Here is a 14,404-nt window from a genome sequence, read left to right as displayed (position 1 = left end):
GTAAGTTTAACTTCTCCACGTAGCGGTGCGGGGCGGCAGGGAAAAAATTGTACCCCTCTCCATCCGTGCCAAATAATTTTCACGTGACAAAACGCCGCGTTGGTTTCCGGGTTTCTCATTTTGCGTCTTCGCGCAGTTTTTTTGTGGTTTTTAAAGTTAAATAATTAAAAAAGTAACCTAAAGGTATAAAAGCTTTTAAATTGCAACTACTTTTTGGGATTAATTAAAAGTTAAATAAATAAGTTGCTAACTTTGCTTTTAAGTTTAAACTTAGAGGACCTGACAGAAGGCCAAGGCTTATCTTAAATAATGTAGCTGTTAATTATTTTAAAGTAGTTTAGTGTTATTTCGTTTAGTTACTAATTAAAAATGGCTGAGAATGAAGCGGCGAAAAAAGGGGTTTGTTTTTCGAAGCTTCATTATCCTTTTTAATCTTTTAAATTATCAAAATTCTTCAATTTTTTTTAATTGGTGGGCAAAATAACATGGCTTTTGTTAATATTATTTAGCATTATAATGGTTATTTTTCTTTTAGGTTATTTTTAGAATGGAATTTTAGATTACCTGGAATGGAAAATTTTCTATAATAATCAACGGGAAGAGCTTGATTTTGGTGGTAACAAAATGGACAACACCAGCACTGGATCTAACGAATATAAACCATTATTCAATACAACAATCGATCGACCCCTTTTTGGGGTTGACACACGTAAAGTGAGAACTACAATTTTGTCATGTTTAATGAATTAATTTGTTAATTATGGGAATGTTTGTAGGAGAGAATAGCTAATTTGGCCATAGGATTTACAACGTTCATATTAGTTGTGGTAAATGAGTTTGTCTTTAAGCCTAAACCTAAAATTAAATTGTAAACTAACAAAAATTTTAATTCAGTCCACAGTTATCACATCATTTTCTATACATAACTGGAGCCAATGGGGTATAAACGTTTTTTTTGCTCTCTGTATAGTAATTTTAAGTTTGGGACACTTATTATTGGTAAGAAACACAAGTACATTCTAAAAGCACATCAAATTGATATAAATCTATATATTTTCACTTTTTTCAGATATATTGGTATAGTCAAGGTGATTTAGATCCAAAATTCCGCAACCTAATCTATTATAATTCCTTCACGATAATATTATTCTGTATTTGTGCATTGGTGTATTTCACAGAGGTTTCGGATAAATGACAAATTTAAAAAGGCCATACATAAAAATAATTCACAACATTTTAAGCGTGAGATATGATAGCTGTGATAAAAATTGAATTAATATGTTAAAAAAAAATTAATTGTCGAATTGCCATGACAACGCTATGTCTGATAAAAAAACCTCAAAAAGTCCAGTATTGAACTATTGTTATGTATAAAAAGCCCAAAAAATATTTGTGTAAATTTCGAGAAAGTAATTTAAAATTTTAAAGAAGAAAGCCTTGGAAGTTTGCTTTGGAGGAGTTATCAGACTAAAAAATGCATAACTGAAGATTAAAAATGTAAATATACGCAGCATAATACATGTTTCTCCGCTACTTTTTAATTGCCTAACTTCCAGTGTATTTGTTTTTACTGTTTATAAAAATTAAATTTATTTTGGATTTGTATAACTACGCTATTATAAATGTGCCTTTTTCTTAAAATGCGGGACAATGTGTAAATAAAATTATTTCTTAACAGTTCAAATTTTATTACACATCCTAATTTTTTACTATAATATTAAATCAATATCATCTATACCTTTAAACATTCCCATCCATAACAATCTTCGGAAGACACAAGACATTATCTTTAATTGCGGCACTAATGGACTCTGATACAGATCATTGTCAACTGCTAGATGGACTCTTAACGTGATCCAAAGAATCTTTGTCAATATCAGAAGATGATCCGCTAGCTGCCAACATCACGTCTGAAATTCATATAAGAAATAGTAAGGATTCTACTTGCATTAAAAATAGATGTTTCTATAAATTAAAATGAATAAAAAGCAAAGAAATAGAATATGTTGCCTCTTATGTCAGTCTTTTACTTTAACAAGTCTAAGAGCACATGGTACAGTCGCCAGAGGATTATAGGTTTATCTAGAGCATGTGCGAAGAATATACTAATAAAGCTCTGTTTTGTGACGTAAGAGCAACATATTTTTTAATTTTTTATTCATATTATTTTATAGAAACATCTATTTGCTGGTTAAATTAACCAATAATTAGAATGACAAATTAAACAATTAAAGAGTCCCAGAATGGTTTGAAATTGGGCTTAAAAAATTCCAAAATTTTATAGGTTGTATCTGCTACTATCAGGTACAGAAATTCCACAAAATTGTTCTTTGACCATTTAAGGACCATTCTATGAGAATTGTTCTCATAGATTTACAACCAATGATAAAATAAGAAAAATCTTCCACCTCTTGAAAACCTTTAATAATAATCAGTTAAGCTAATAGCCAAAGCAGCACCCTAGGCCCAACTCACCTAGGGACTTTTATTGCCTTTAATTCCGGTGGCCGTGTGAAATTGGGTAAGAGGGTGGTGAAATTTGGTAGGAGGGTGGTGAAAAGCCCTTCATGCCACTAGAGCCAACAGCTCCCTACACTCACTATATAAGTTTTTATCGAAAGGGGAAATACACTTTGAACCACTTCCCAAGTAAAAGTTTTCCTTATATCGTTCTGGTTCTTAAAGATTATTTTTCATTGCACAGCTCCGGTTTTTCAGAATAATTGGAAGCTTTGAAAGGAAACACGTTCCGGTTCGTGAATAAGTCCATTTCGAGCACTGCTTTTAACCAGTGGGGAGAGAACTTGCAAACTCTACACTCCGAGTTTTAACTCGGTGTCACTAGCTGGGATAGAACTGGCTCCTCTTACAGCAAGACCAAAAGGTTAACCACTCCACCTCACCTACTATACAGATAGCGCCTTATTATTTCATTGGTAGTTTTTACAAGATGTATTTATTCCAATAAGTCTTGATGACACATGTTTTAAAACTAAAAGCACTCTTTGTCTACTTAGATGACTTCAAAAGCTCAGTTAGTTCTTATATCACCAATATAAAGTAAAATAATCAACCAATTGGAATGTTTTTTACCCATTACCCAAATCAGAACTACAATTACAGCACACATGATGAAAATAAAATATCTACCTGACACAATGAGTCTGTTTCCCTTATCATCCACAAAATCACTTTCTATATGACTTGCATCATCATCGTCATAGCTTTCAACATGTTGAAAACTCTCGTCGGAATAGGCATGATCATGATCATCATCGTCATCCAAATCATCTTTCTCCTCCTCTAAACTTATAGAGCCTGAATTTGAACTCAAAGGCATGACCAGCGAATCTGGACATCCGGGTGTTGAGACCAAAGACCCCAAAATAATTTGAGGATTGGCATGCAACTGCAGGCCCATAGTTTCCGTCATTTGCAAATTATCCTGAAAATTTTAAATTTAATATTTTTATTGTCTAAATACTCTTAAGCAAAGTGTTTTCTGCGTTCAGTAACTCTCAACTAAGTATCTGAAAAATTAATTTTCGTTGAGACTGTTGCTTTTTACGCTTGTTTTTAATTTATAAAAAATATCTTATGTTGCGGCGTCTGCAGCTAGCCTTACTCTGTGCTGCAACGTCACATGACCATTGTGCAACGGAAAAACCTGCTCTTACAGCCAATGACTTCGTTGATCAACGGACGGCCAACGTGGCATCAAAACCAGAAGTCAAAAAAACCGTTCAGTAAAAAACCGCTGACCATTGAGCTCAGGGCTGAGCTTTTTTAGAGTTACTAAACGCAGCCATAATATTGGTAATTGTACCCCAACAGATTGAATGATAATTTGACCCGGTCCTACAGTAGCTGTCATTGGCAACGTGGTTTGACCGGTATGAGTCAAGAGGAAAGCTTGTTCGGGAGTTAAAGCATTGGGATTAGGTTGTAAACTTTGCGGCAATACTCCAACAGTTTGAATAACAGTAGGGGTCATTCCTAAAGTTGCAGTCGGCCCTAACAGACTAGACAAATCACCAACTGGGTTCGTAGGGGGTGTAGTAGTTCCGATAGAATTGATGAAATCTGCAAAATAAATTTTTAGTCTAAGATTGTGAAAATTTGAAAGCGGTATCTTACGTGTCGCAGTCGTTAATGTTGGTCTGGTTAAAATCGGCCTAGTTGGTATTGAGACAATAGATGGATTGCAAGTTGTTATTGGTTTTACTTGTTGAACCATCGTGACGGCCGATACTAGATTGCCACCACTTTTCTCATCTTTGATACAGACCTTTTGAGCGTAATGTTTGTAAAGATAGTCGCACATCTCTAAAAGAAAAGCGATTTATGATTCCAAGATCAGTTTTAAACGATGGCATTTTTTAAACATACCGGGAAACGAATTTAAGGCTTCTTTAGGACAATGTCTTTTAAGAGCCCAAAATTTGCCTCTAAGCCATTGTGGAGATCGTACACTAGTCCAATTTTTAGACATTTCATTCCAATCAATCAAAGTTTCCTCACTGACATTTAAACTGCACACTCTGGAATACATTTAAATATAGAAAAAAATTTCCTTTTTACAAAAACAAATCACCATAGACCTTACTTGCATATAAGAGCAATATCATCTTCACGACTCCATATAGTCCCTCCGGCTTCTTTCCAATTGAGAAAATTTAGCCATTTTGTGCGGCACTGTTTTTCAGATCTAGTTCCTACTCTTTCTGCCACAGCAGCCCAAGAAAGTCCGGATGAAATCATTTCTCCAGGAACCACTTTTGCCAAATCATAAACAGCCTCGGCTAATTGGCGTTCTTCAATTGGAAGCCATTTCCCTTTCATCGAAAATAATTTAATTAAATCTTTAAAGAAATGATCAATGGAATATGGATTTTGTTTCTATTTATAACAGTGAATGAATTATAATAATTTATACTTTCTATAACAATTTAAAGCCCCTCAAAATTCAGCCATCAACTCTGTGCAAGTTTGCAGAAAATATAAACTATTGCATATCTCTTTAACAATTATAAATAGAAAGTAAATTCAAAAGGCATTTATTATTTATTGCCAAGTTTTTTTCAGTTAAGTTAAGACTGAATGGATGGTAAAAAAAGCTTAGGTAGAATGAAAAACTTATATAAACTCACCTTGATTGCAATTTTCTTTCAAAAGTCTGCAGCGATCTTTTATAGAGGAGGCACTCCGGCCCATCGCTGTTCCAATTGTTTGCCAATCATTACCATGAATAGAACGCAATCTGAAAAATATTCAAAATCAACATCCTTCTGTATAATTTCAAGTTTTGAAAGAATATGTACTCTTTTAACTGTTCCAACTCTTCATCTGTATACTTTCCGATATGATTCTTATTATCATACATCCTTATCACACGACGATAAACACTAAACAGTGGTCTATTAAGACCTTTGGCAACAGTGCGATAAAAATCTTTCCTTTCATCCTTGCTCATTTGAAATATCACAGTTGCTGGGTCAGTAATATCATGTTCTTGACAATAAAGTTGAATATTATCTTGCAATAAGTCTATTTCTTCTTTGGACCACATTCCTTGCTTCCATAAATGGCCTTTTAAGTACATAAAAATCATTCAACATACATAAATACATAATTTATGCAATAAAAAATAAAAACTACCTTTCCTCTGCAAAGTGGTTTTATCTTCGCGACTAGTAAACCAAGCTTGGTTTATATCAGTGTCTTTCGAAGTTTCCCCCACAAGTTGACTAGAGACCAACTCATTAGCTGGAATTAGAGGTTGCGTCATGTTTGGATTTATACTCAAGCCAGTCAATATGAAAGTTTGCCCATCTTGTTCTATACAAAGCCTTTTAGCAGATGGTTCCCCTAACTCATTACTTATTGGTTTACTGCCTAAATTACCAGGAAATTTTAACACATTCCCTTCAAGAATTTTGAAAAATAAGATTATTTTATTCATTACAATTTTAATATATTCAAAATAAAAAAAATTACCATCAGAGGAGACTAGCATTATTTGTTGTCCCATATCCATAGTTGGACCTACACAACCAGTGTTGGGAAATGTAAGATGAAGTTCTGCTGGCATGGATACACTTTGCGAAAGTACGGTGGGAACCATTCCCTGCAACTCAATATCTTGATCACTATCAGAGTCGGAAAACTCTGACTGGCACAGACTTTCATCACAAAGTTTGAAATCAGATTCCTCCACTTCCATTTAATGACTGGGCTACGAAACCTAGCCTAAAAGCATGAAATACCATTAAATTTATTTATAAAAATAAAAATTCTATTACTTCATTAATTATAAAGTACGATAAGCCTTGTCAATGTCATAAGAGACGCGGAACGTAGAAATATTTATAAATAGCATACCTCCATTTTGGATTGTACGCTAAGCCTTTCCCTTAATTTTTAACAATTTAATATTAAGAAAAACAAGGAAGATTTCAATCAATTTTATTCAAATTATTTAAATCTCGTCTAAAATCTGAACCACCAGAGAGTAGGACATCCCGGAAACATCTATTTTCAAAAATACTTGCCCGTTTTCAGTCGGGTATTTCAGAAAGATCCAGGATGTAAGATTTTTTTTAGATAAAATTAAACCCCCACGCGGCAATGCGGGAGTCAAACCCCCCCCCCCCCCCATGAGATTCGGCTTCTCCCTGTACACCGATGGTAAATTTTGTGAAAAATTCTTTTTTCACTTCGTTAAATTAATGCAAATATACTTAATCCTTTGAGCTTAGTTCATGCCTTGGAGAAGGTAAATTGACTACAAATTGGGGAAATTAAAAATTCATCATTCATTACGACGTGGTGTTTGGACTACCGTTTGCTAAAAAAGTAGACGAAATTCTTTTGCAGATTTAATTCAAGATTTTTATTTACATAAGCTACTATCTATCAATACCATTATTAATTTCCAAATCTGTTTCGAGTAAAGTGGCGATTCTTCTACCTTTCATATGGAAAGGGCTTTTGCATTCTAGGAATTTCATATCGTTATTGCAGAACTTTTCCTTCTCCACGAGCAGTCGAAATATCCAAAAAGATTTTTGGTCACAATTAATTGGATTATCTATTGATAAATTTAGAGGTGTATCACAAAATCATTAAAATTTTATTTAATAGGCGTTTCCATAAAACATATTCAAGGAAATTTCCTTAATACGTAAAAAAAAAGCTACCTGGTTAAAAGGTAACACTTTTTGAATACCGTACAAGTGAAAAGTTTCCATTACTTCAACAAGCACTATACAAACAGTAAATTGCAGGTCCTGGCTCTCGGAAATATTACTTCTTGGCAATTTCCTTGAAGACGTTTTATTGAAGCGTCTATTAGAAACTTACTAGCTAGTAACAGAGATCTCAATGGAGGTACCAACGGTCTAAACATTTCTTCTTTGAAAACAGATAAACGATTATAACTCAAATTTATTATCCATATATTAGGCATTTCTTGAAATATATCGTCTGGTAGAAATTCGATAAAGTTATGGCTAAAGAAATCATAAAAAATTCAGTTTGGAAATATAATATAAGCATGAATGTAGTCATTTCTACCATGAATATCGAACTATATCATTACCGTTTCTACCATCTGGGGCTTCGATTGGCAGTGCCTTTCTGTGCCAATCAGGAGACTAGTCTTTTTCGATAACTCGATGCACAATACGTTTCCGGAATTGCTCATTTTAACCGTCGAAGTAAATTCCTGGTAGCCATAGAAATCTATGCTGGTAACTACTAAAAAATCAGTTGATAATAATAAATAAACGTATTTGCTCAAAATATTTTGATATATTTTTGTTCAATCTAAACGATGCGACTTTAATAATTAATAATGGAACTAGGCAAATTTCCCAATCACTTTTGAACGATTGCACGTAACCAACGTCACAATAACCAAGTCCGTCCTAACCTAGCGACTGAGGGTTGACTACCTAATGCAGTTCGAAATTCATGGTAGAGCTGAATAAACTCATAATATAACCCAACCTAACCCCTGTAGCAAATTAGAGTCGGCAAAAGGTACTAAACACTAAAGTCGGCCGACCTTTGGATTTAGGGTGGAAATGTCCTAAGGATAAAAGGGTCGGCCGACTACAAAACGTCGGCTCTTTACCGCCTTTTAATAGACCTAAGAACCGACTGCGAAACGACGTCGGGCTGACTTTATATTAATGCTTATTTCCGACCCAAAACTGATCTAATTATTAAATGCCGCGTTTTTCGAATACAAATAAGTTTAAAGGAAAAATAAAAGTGAATAAAAAATTATCTCAGAAAATCATCAAATAGTCAGAAAATAATTCAAATATCCGCTTTTCCTAAATACATATGGTCTGTTTCATAAAGTTAATGTCAAATCCAATAATTAAATGTGTCTATTTTTAAGTCGGATAATGGTCGGAATACTGACCATAAATAGTCCCAAAAATGGATTTACGGTTTTAGTGTCGATAAACGTTCGGACGTTTTTAGGTCGGCATTTGGTCGGCATTTGGTCGTCGACTATAAAGTGACTTTACGACCGTACCCCGACCCTAAAAGGACTTCATGTGCTACAGGGGAAGCTTATTTATTACCTCAACTCTATCCACGTGAGTTGGTTAGCTGGATTTGGAAAAAAACGCCTTTTGACGGTTGTAATTTGATTATCGGCCATGTCGAACACTGTCAGATTGTCCATACTTCTGAAGACTGAGGTGATTCCTTTCAAATTGCACCCCGAAGCGGTAAAGCTGGTCATGCCTGTTATTTTCCTCAAGCTGTACCATCCGACGATTCTCTTGACCTTGGAATTGCAAGTAAGGTCCACCATTTTAACATCGGGCAATTTCGACCAGTCCCAGAGGTCGACGTTTGTGTCCATACAGTCGAACTGTTCCAATGATATTACGTTACCATTTAACGCGTTCTCATTTTCATTTTGGCCCATCAAAGAGCCTAATTTTCCATCTTTAAAACGGAATTTACAGTATTTACTACATTATTGTCAAATTCAATGGAAAAACGGATATTAAGGCGCTTACCACGTAATGCCACGCCCGTAACGTAGATCCCTTGAATAAGATTTTGAGGTAAAGAAACCAAATTGAATTCACTTATCTCTAACATGTTGATTTTGATGTTTTGGAACTTTCGAACCTCGGTCATTAGAGTGTCCGTATCGTTGATGTTTTTACAGTTGACGAAAAAGGACTGCTCACGCCAGTCGCTCGGTTCGCAATGGCAAAAAGAAGACACGACATTGAGGGGACATTTCAACTCGATGTTCTTGCTGCCAGATTTAGGGGCGACGTACGTCAAAAGTACGCAAATAATATACCAAATCGTAGGTTTATACGACATTGATATTTTAAATGTAAAACGTCGCTGAACCCCTTATATATTTCCCAAAACCTGGCTAAAGGCCACGGTTTAAATTTTCTATTTTTACGAATCCTTATGTGTTCAGCCGTTTCAAAACGTCAGTTGAACAAACTTGGAAAGACTCGTTAAACTATGACAGTTTGAAACAAATGCAATATCGTAGATCATAATGAACATGTATTTAACGTAAATACATAAATAATTTTATTTTCTGCAAAATTACATTACAGAACTTATTTCAATTTGCAAAAACATTCAAAATAAAGAAACTAATTAATTTAGTCTATTATTATAATTGATATCAAACTCCAATTCGCCAGCGGACAGGGATTTGAGGGTTCTGTTGGCCAGCTTGGGTGGAGTGGAGCATTTTAAATGTTCGAAATCATTGTATCTGTGCCTTCCACGTTTGCTTGAAGTTTCGATAGTAACAATTTGTGTTATCCATGTTAAGCTATTGTCGCAATGCAACGGGTTACCTGCGTAAGGACAAAATGTATATGGTGAAAATTGGAATTGGTAATTATAATCAGCTGGGCAATCAACGCTTCAATGAAATCCACTTCTATTTTAGCTTTGTAGCCAAATTTAGATCACTGAACAAATATTCTCCAAATAGGTTACAAGATTCGTCTGCTTAGCCAATAAGCCAACTCCAATCCATTTTTTTTTATAATAATAATCAGCTAGGCTAATATCATCTAGCGACTTTTATTGCCTTTAATGCGTAGGATGGTGGTGGCAAGCTCTTCACAGCTCCCTGCACTAACTATGACCTTTAATCTCTATAAGTATTTATGGAAAGGGGAAACCGAAGAGCTCGGGGAATACTCCTTTAATCTGTGGGGAGATAACTTGCAGACTCAACGCAAAAGGAGTAGTTCCGAGTGTTCACCAGGCCCGTAGCCAGAGGGGGGCCAGTACGGGCCAGGGCCGTCTTAAGGCATGGGCTAAATGGGCTACAGCCCAGGGCCCCCCGCCAGTTTTGGGGCCCCGGAAAGGCCAGCCATACAGTCTCTACTCTAGGGATAAGGGTTTAGTTGGTTAAATATTATTTATGCTAATTTAATATTATGTATCTTTTAGTTACGTCTAAAGTAATTTGACTCATCGCCACATCGCGTATCCTACGGTACCAACAATTTCTAAAACTTAAGAGAGAGTCACTGTCAGTAAAAATCTTATTTTCAGTAGGCCTATGTTATACTTTTGAAATGAAAAGTTTTGGTTTGATTATTGTGTAGGTGAATTTAGATAACGGACAAACAAAGGCTAACCGTTGGGGATTGCAAAGGTCTTAAGAAATAATTTAGCCCAGGGCCCCAAAAGGTCTTAAGACGGGCCTGGTACGGGCGGCGCCCGTACTTCGATCTCTTTCGCCCGACCTAGCCTTTTCTGCAACTCAACTCCGACGCCCCCTTTTGGGACAATTCGCCCCTCCTAAAATATGGTTCGCCCGCTCCATATCGATGTCCTGGCTACGGCCCTGGTGTTCACCCAGTGCCTAAATTTGGGATCGACCCCGGCTCCTCTTGCTGCGAGGCAATAGTCCTCACCACTCCGCCACCCCACTTCTTTGGAAACAATTATTTACCTCTAAATTGAAAACCGTTCATAGTAGGCCAAGATGATTGAAACCAATACTGGCTAATCGTGGTCAGTTGATTGTGAGACAAATCGACGTAACGCAACTTCGGCATTTCTTGGAAAGAATCGTCAGGAACGTAGGTAATCTTGTTGTGGCTGTAGAGTAAAGTAGCGAATGAGTACGCTTATACACAGTTAGAAAAAAGGGTTTCCATGGTTTTAATTAGGGTTTGCTTTGGGTTTAAAAAAGGTTTAGAAAAAAATTATAAACCCTTAAGGTTTATTGTTTTGGCAACTTGCATGGTTTGAAAAGGGGTTAAATGTTTAAAGGAAACCCCTATAGGTCAATGGAAAACCCTTAGGATTCCCATTAAAGAACCTATAGAAAAAAAATAATAATGTATCACTTTTTAAAACCCTTTTCAAACCATGCACGTTTTAAACTATCTCACGCCATCTACGCCGAAATTTGATATAAAGCCGTATAATAAATTCATAAAACGTAAAGGAAGACTGACTTTCCCCAAAACGGTTTCTCTAAACATCGTTACAATCATACATCTTACGGTGGTTCTGTGGTAAAACACCCGCCTGTCGTGCTAGAGGGCTTGTGTTCGAAACGCGCCCGTTTGCAATCGCCGAAATTTGTTATAAAGTCGTAAATTAAATTAATTAATTTAATCTATAAATACAAACCCTAGGAAGTGTCAAAGGGTTTGAAAAGAGTTCAAAATATAAACCGTGTTGTGTCGATTGTCTGTATTTACTTGGTTTTGTTGCAAACCCTAGGAATTTTTTAAAGGGTTTTTATAATGGTTCAATTTATAATCATAAAAGTGCTCATTTTTAAGCCTTGTTGGTTTGAAAATTTCCGTTAAAGGGTTTTGGAGGGTTTGAATTTGTCGAATTTTTTTTAAGAACCTTGGGGGTTTATAATCAAACCCTTTTTTCTAACTGTGTAATTATATAATATATCTTTTTACGAGATAAGTATCCAGCTAAGACGCAATAAATTAAATATGTATCTTCGCGGGCTCATGGTAGTTTTCAAAAGGCGCCTAAATAAAACCTCTTCAAGGAAATCACCAAGAAGAAATATTTCCGAAAGCGAGGACTTGAAAGTTACTGTTTATATAGCGCACTACTACCCATGCTGGATTTGTCACCTGTCCGGGCTTGTGGACGCTGGCGTGAGGCATTCTGATGAGACCACCGGTGTAGTAGGCTGTTGATACGCTTGGAGCACCGGTATATAACTTTCTGACCACATGTTTATATAGCGCTTGTGGAATTAATAGAAACTTTTCACCTGTAAACAGAACGTCTGGTTTTTGCTAAGCCTTAATATGTCAAAAAGCTACCTGGTTAAAAGGGAACACTTGTTGCATACCGTACAGGTGAAAACTTTCCATTATTTCAACAAGCACTATATAAACAGTGATTTGAAAGTCCTGGCTCTCTGAAATATTACTTAGCACACATCGTATCACTACCCAAAATATACCGCATGTATTACTCCTCCTGTAAAAATTTCATTCCCCATATTAACCAAACTTTGAAAAGGTTTCGAAAAATAAACAAAAACCGGCGAAGGTTCGTATTTCAATGAAAAAGCATTAACCTACCTTAACATGATGTTCGCTAAATCAGGCGCTGGTTTGGGAAAGAAATCTCTTCGTACGGACTCGAGTTTATTGAAAATCATGATGACGTTGGATAGTTCCTTCATATTGGACAAAGCGCTCTTTTCCAATTCAGTCATATTCGTGTCCGCGATGGTGAAGTACTTGATGTTGGTAAGATTGGACAGGGACTCCCAGTTGTCGAACTTTTCGATCGATGTAAATTGAAAGTCTATTTTCTCCAATTTCTTCAACCCGAGCAGAACACTGAAGTCCAACAACTCCATGGAATGGACTCGATGACTGTACAAACTGGTCATCGTATCTTCGAGACCCTGAAACGGAGAGGCGTCGCTCGGGTGGGCCAAGGTCTTCAAGTGACCGTCGTATATTTCAATTACTTTGACCTGGATATCTAAACCAAGGGAAATTAGCTTTAATTATTGAGAGGGTTACGTTTGGGGTCGAGCATTTGTCTTTTACGCGTACGTCAAATGAGTGGTAGCAATGCAATTAACGTTCACCGTCAAGTTTTTAGGAAAAGGGAAAACCCATGAAATTGAGGGAAATTCCTTAAATTAGTGGGGAGAGAACTTTGCAAACTCAACGCGGAAGGAGTTGTTCACACAACAGAAGGCGAAGCCGTTAGAGGTTCGATTTTAATGCTTTTATTTTTACTAGATGGCGCCAATTTAAATCTTTGGGGAGAGGGTATTGGAATTAATTATTACTGATTTAGTTAAAAAAGACAACAAATAAATATTTTTAAGTAAAATCTATACATAAAAGTGAAAATAAAAAATCGGCTAAAGAAACACGAAAAATATATTTTTCGCGGTTTAATTTAAAATTATCTATTCGGTAATTAAAAATCGGCCTCTAACGGCGTTACCTCAGTGATAGGATTCCTTTTGTTATCAAACATGCATCGTTCTTTATCGTACGAGAATTTTGACTACCAGGGTGACGCAAAAGAGGTAGCGGTATTAGTACCTTTGAAGATTCCACTAGGTAAATAAGGCATTGTTAAATTCTTAAGCATCAAAACGGAAATTTTCATCCCGGAGAATTTCGCAAATTGTTTGGCCATGGTCTTCATATCCGTTAAATTCGAACAATAGACTTCCAAGTATCCGTTATTTCGGGTTGACCTGTTGGTACATTTACAATTCGGGATATCGTGCTCGGGCGGGCACGGCTTCGTCGTCTCGTTCGACGCCAAAGCAATTACTATCGTTGAAAATAACCATAAGAATACTGTTTCCCAAAACGCGCCTTTAGAATTACGTATCATGGCTGCAGTAGTCGCGCTTACGCCCGTTAGATTGTAAAAAGACACTCAAATACGTGGTTGATTCCGGTACTGTCGTGGCATTGCAAAATACGTCGTCACAGCTGATCAAATAGTATGTTTTACATTACATTAATTATTATTGGCAGTTATTCAAATTTCAATTTGCTTCCGTATATATTGCAACTGTATAGTCCAGGAAAAGCGATTTAATTTGATCCGGGACCAAAGACCTTATATGTTAATTAACGCGATAATTAGTTTAATTCCTCGAATTTATGAAATAAGTATAATAATGTCTATTTAAAACATTTTTTTTTGCATTTTTGGGGTATTTGCATACTCACCATTTGTGAGAGAAATGTTAACTTTCTTAGATACTATATCACTTTAATTTAATAAGATTATAAATAAGTGTGACCAGAAGTCTGTAATCAAATTAGATTAGTATAACCATGTGTTTAATATAATTCCATTAGTATAACCATGTGTTTAATATAATTCCATTAGTATAACC

The 14,404-nt window shown here is 35.8% G+C and overlaps 3 protein-coding genes across 5 annotated transcripts; 1 reads left to right on the top strand and 2 right to left on the bottom strand.

Annotated features, from left to right (window-relative positions):
* The first annotated feature begins 214 nt into the window (after positions 1-214).
* Positions 215-1,641, top strand: LOC149961235 (transmembrane protein 243-like). The gene is made up of 5 exons (XM_090176179.1): positions 215-399; positions 547-714; positions 777-827; positions 895-999; positions 1,070-1,641. Exons 1-5 carry the CDS (start codon positions 370-372, stop codon positions 1,193-1,195), a joined length of 480 nt encoding a protein of 159 aa, XP_090032305.1. The 5' UTR covers positions 215-369; the 3' UTR covers positions 1,196-1,641.
* A 35-nt stretch (positions 1,642-1,676) lies between these two features.
* On the bottom strand, positions 1,677-6,611 carry LOC149961234 (cyclin-D-binding Myb-like transcription factor 1). Of its 3 annotated transcripts, none has more exons than XM_090176159.1 (11): positions 6,552-6,611; positions 5,998-6,249; positions 5,659-5,925; positions 5,322-5,589; positions 5,151-5,260; positions 4,607-4,835; positions 4,390-4,541; positions 4,138-4,326; positions 3,827-4,083; positions 3,151-3,445; positions 1,677-1,910 (listed from the first exon to the last, which is right to left on the bottom strand). In XM_090176159.1, exons 2-11 carry the CDS (start codon positions 6,221-6,223, stop codon positions 1,828-1,830), a joined length of 2,076 nt encoding a protein of 691 aa, XP_090032285.1. In that variant the 5' UTR covers positions 6,224-6,249; positions 6,552-6,611; the 3' UTR covers positions 1,677-1,827. The 3 variants fall into 3 exon arrangements, with proteins under 3 accessions (XP_090032285.1, XP_090032280.1, XP_090032290.1); XM_090176154.1 differs by lacking the exon at positions 6,552-6,611 and adding an exon at positions 6,382-6,510; XM_090176164.1 differs by lacking the exon at positions 6,552-6,611 and adding an exon at positions 6,322-6,340.
* A 2,972-nt stretch (positions 6,612-9,583) lies between these two features.
* On the bottom strand, positions 9,584-13,819 carry LOC149961233 (uncharacterized). The gene is made up of 4 exons (XM_090176124.1): positions 13,590-13,819; positions 12,600-13,011; positions 10,982-11,130; positions 9,584-9,866 (listed from the first exon to the last, which is right to left on the bottom strand). Exons 1-4 carry the CDS (start codon positions 13,693-13,695, stop codon positions 9,661-9,663), a joined length of 873 nt encoding a protein of 290 aa, XP_090032250.1. The 5' UTR covers positions 13,696-13,819; the 3' UTR covers positions 9,584-9,660.
* Positions 13,820-14,404: the final 585 nt, after the last annotated feature.

The sequence above is a fragment of the Leiobunum rupestre genome, chromosome 1 (assembly GCF_980474605.1).
Source record: "Leiobunum rupestre chromosome 1, qqLeiRupe1.1.hap1, whole genome shotgun sequence".
NCBI classification, from domain to species: domain Eukaryota; kingdom Metazoa; phylum Arthropoda; class Arachnida; order Opiliones; family Sclerosomatidae; genus Leiobunum; species Leiobunum rupestre.
The sequence above is the reverse complement of the archived record's forward strand: the minus strand, read 5'-3'. Positions and strand labels throughout refer to the sequence as shown.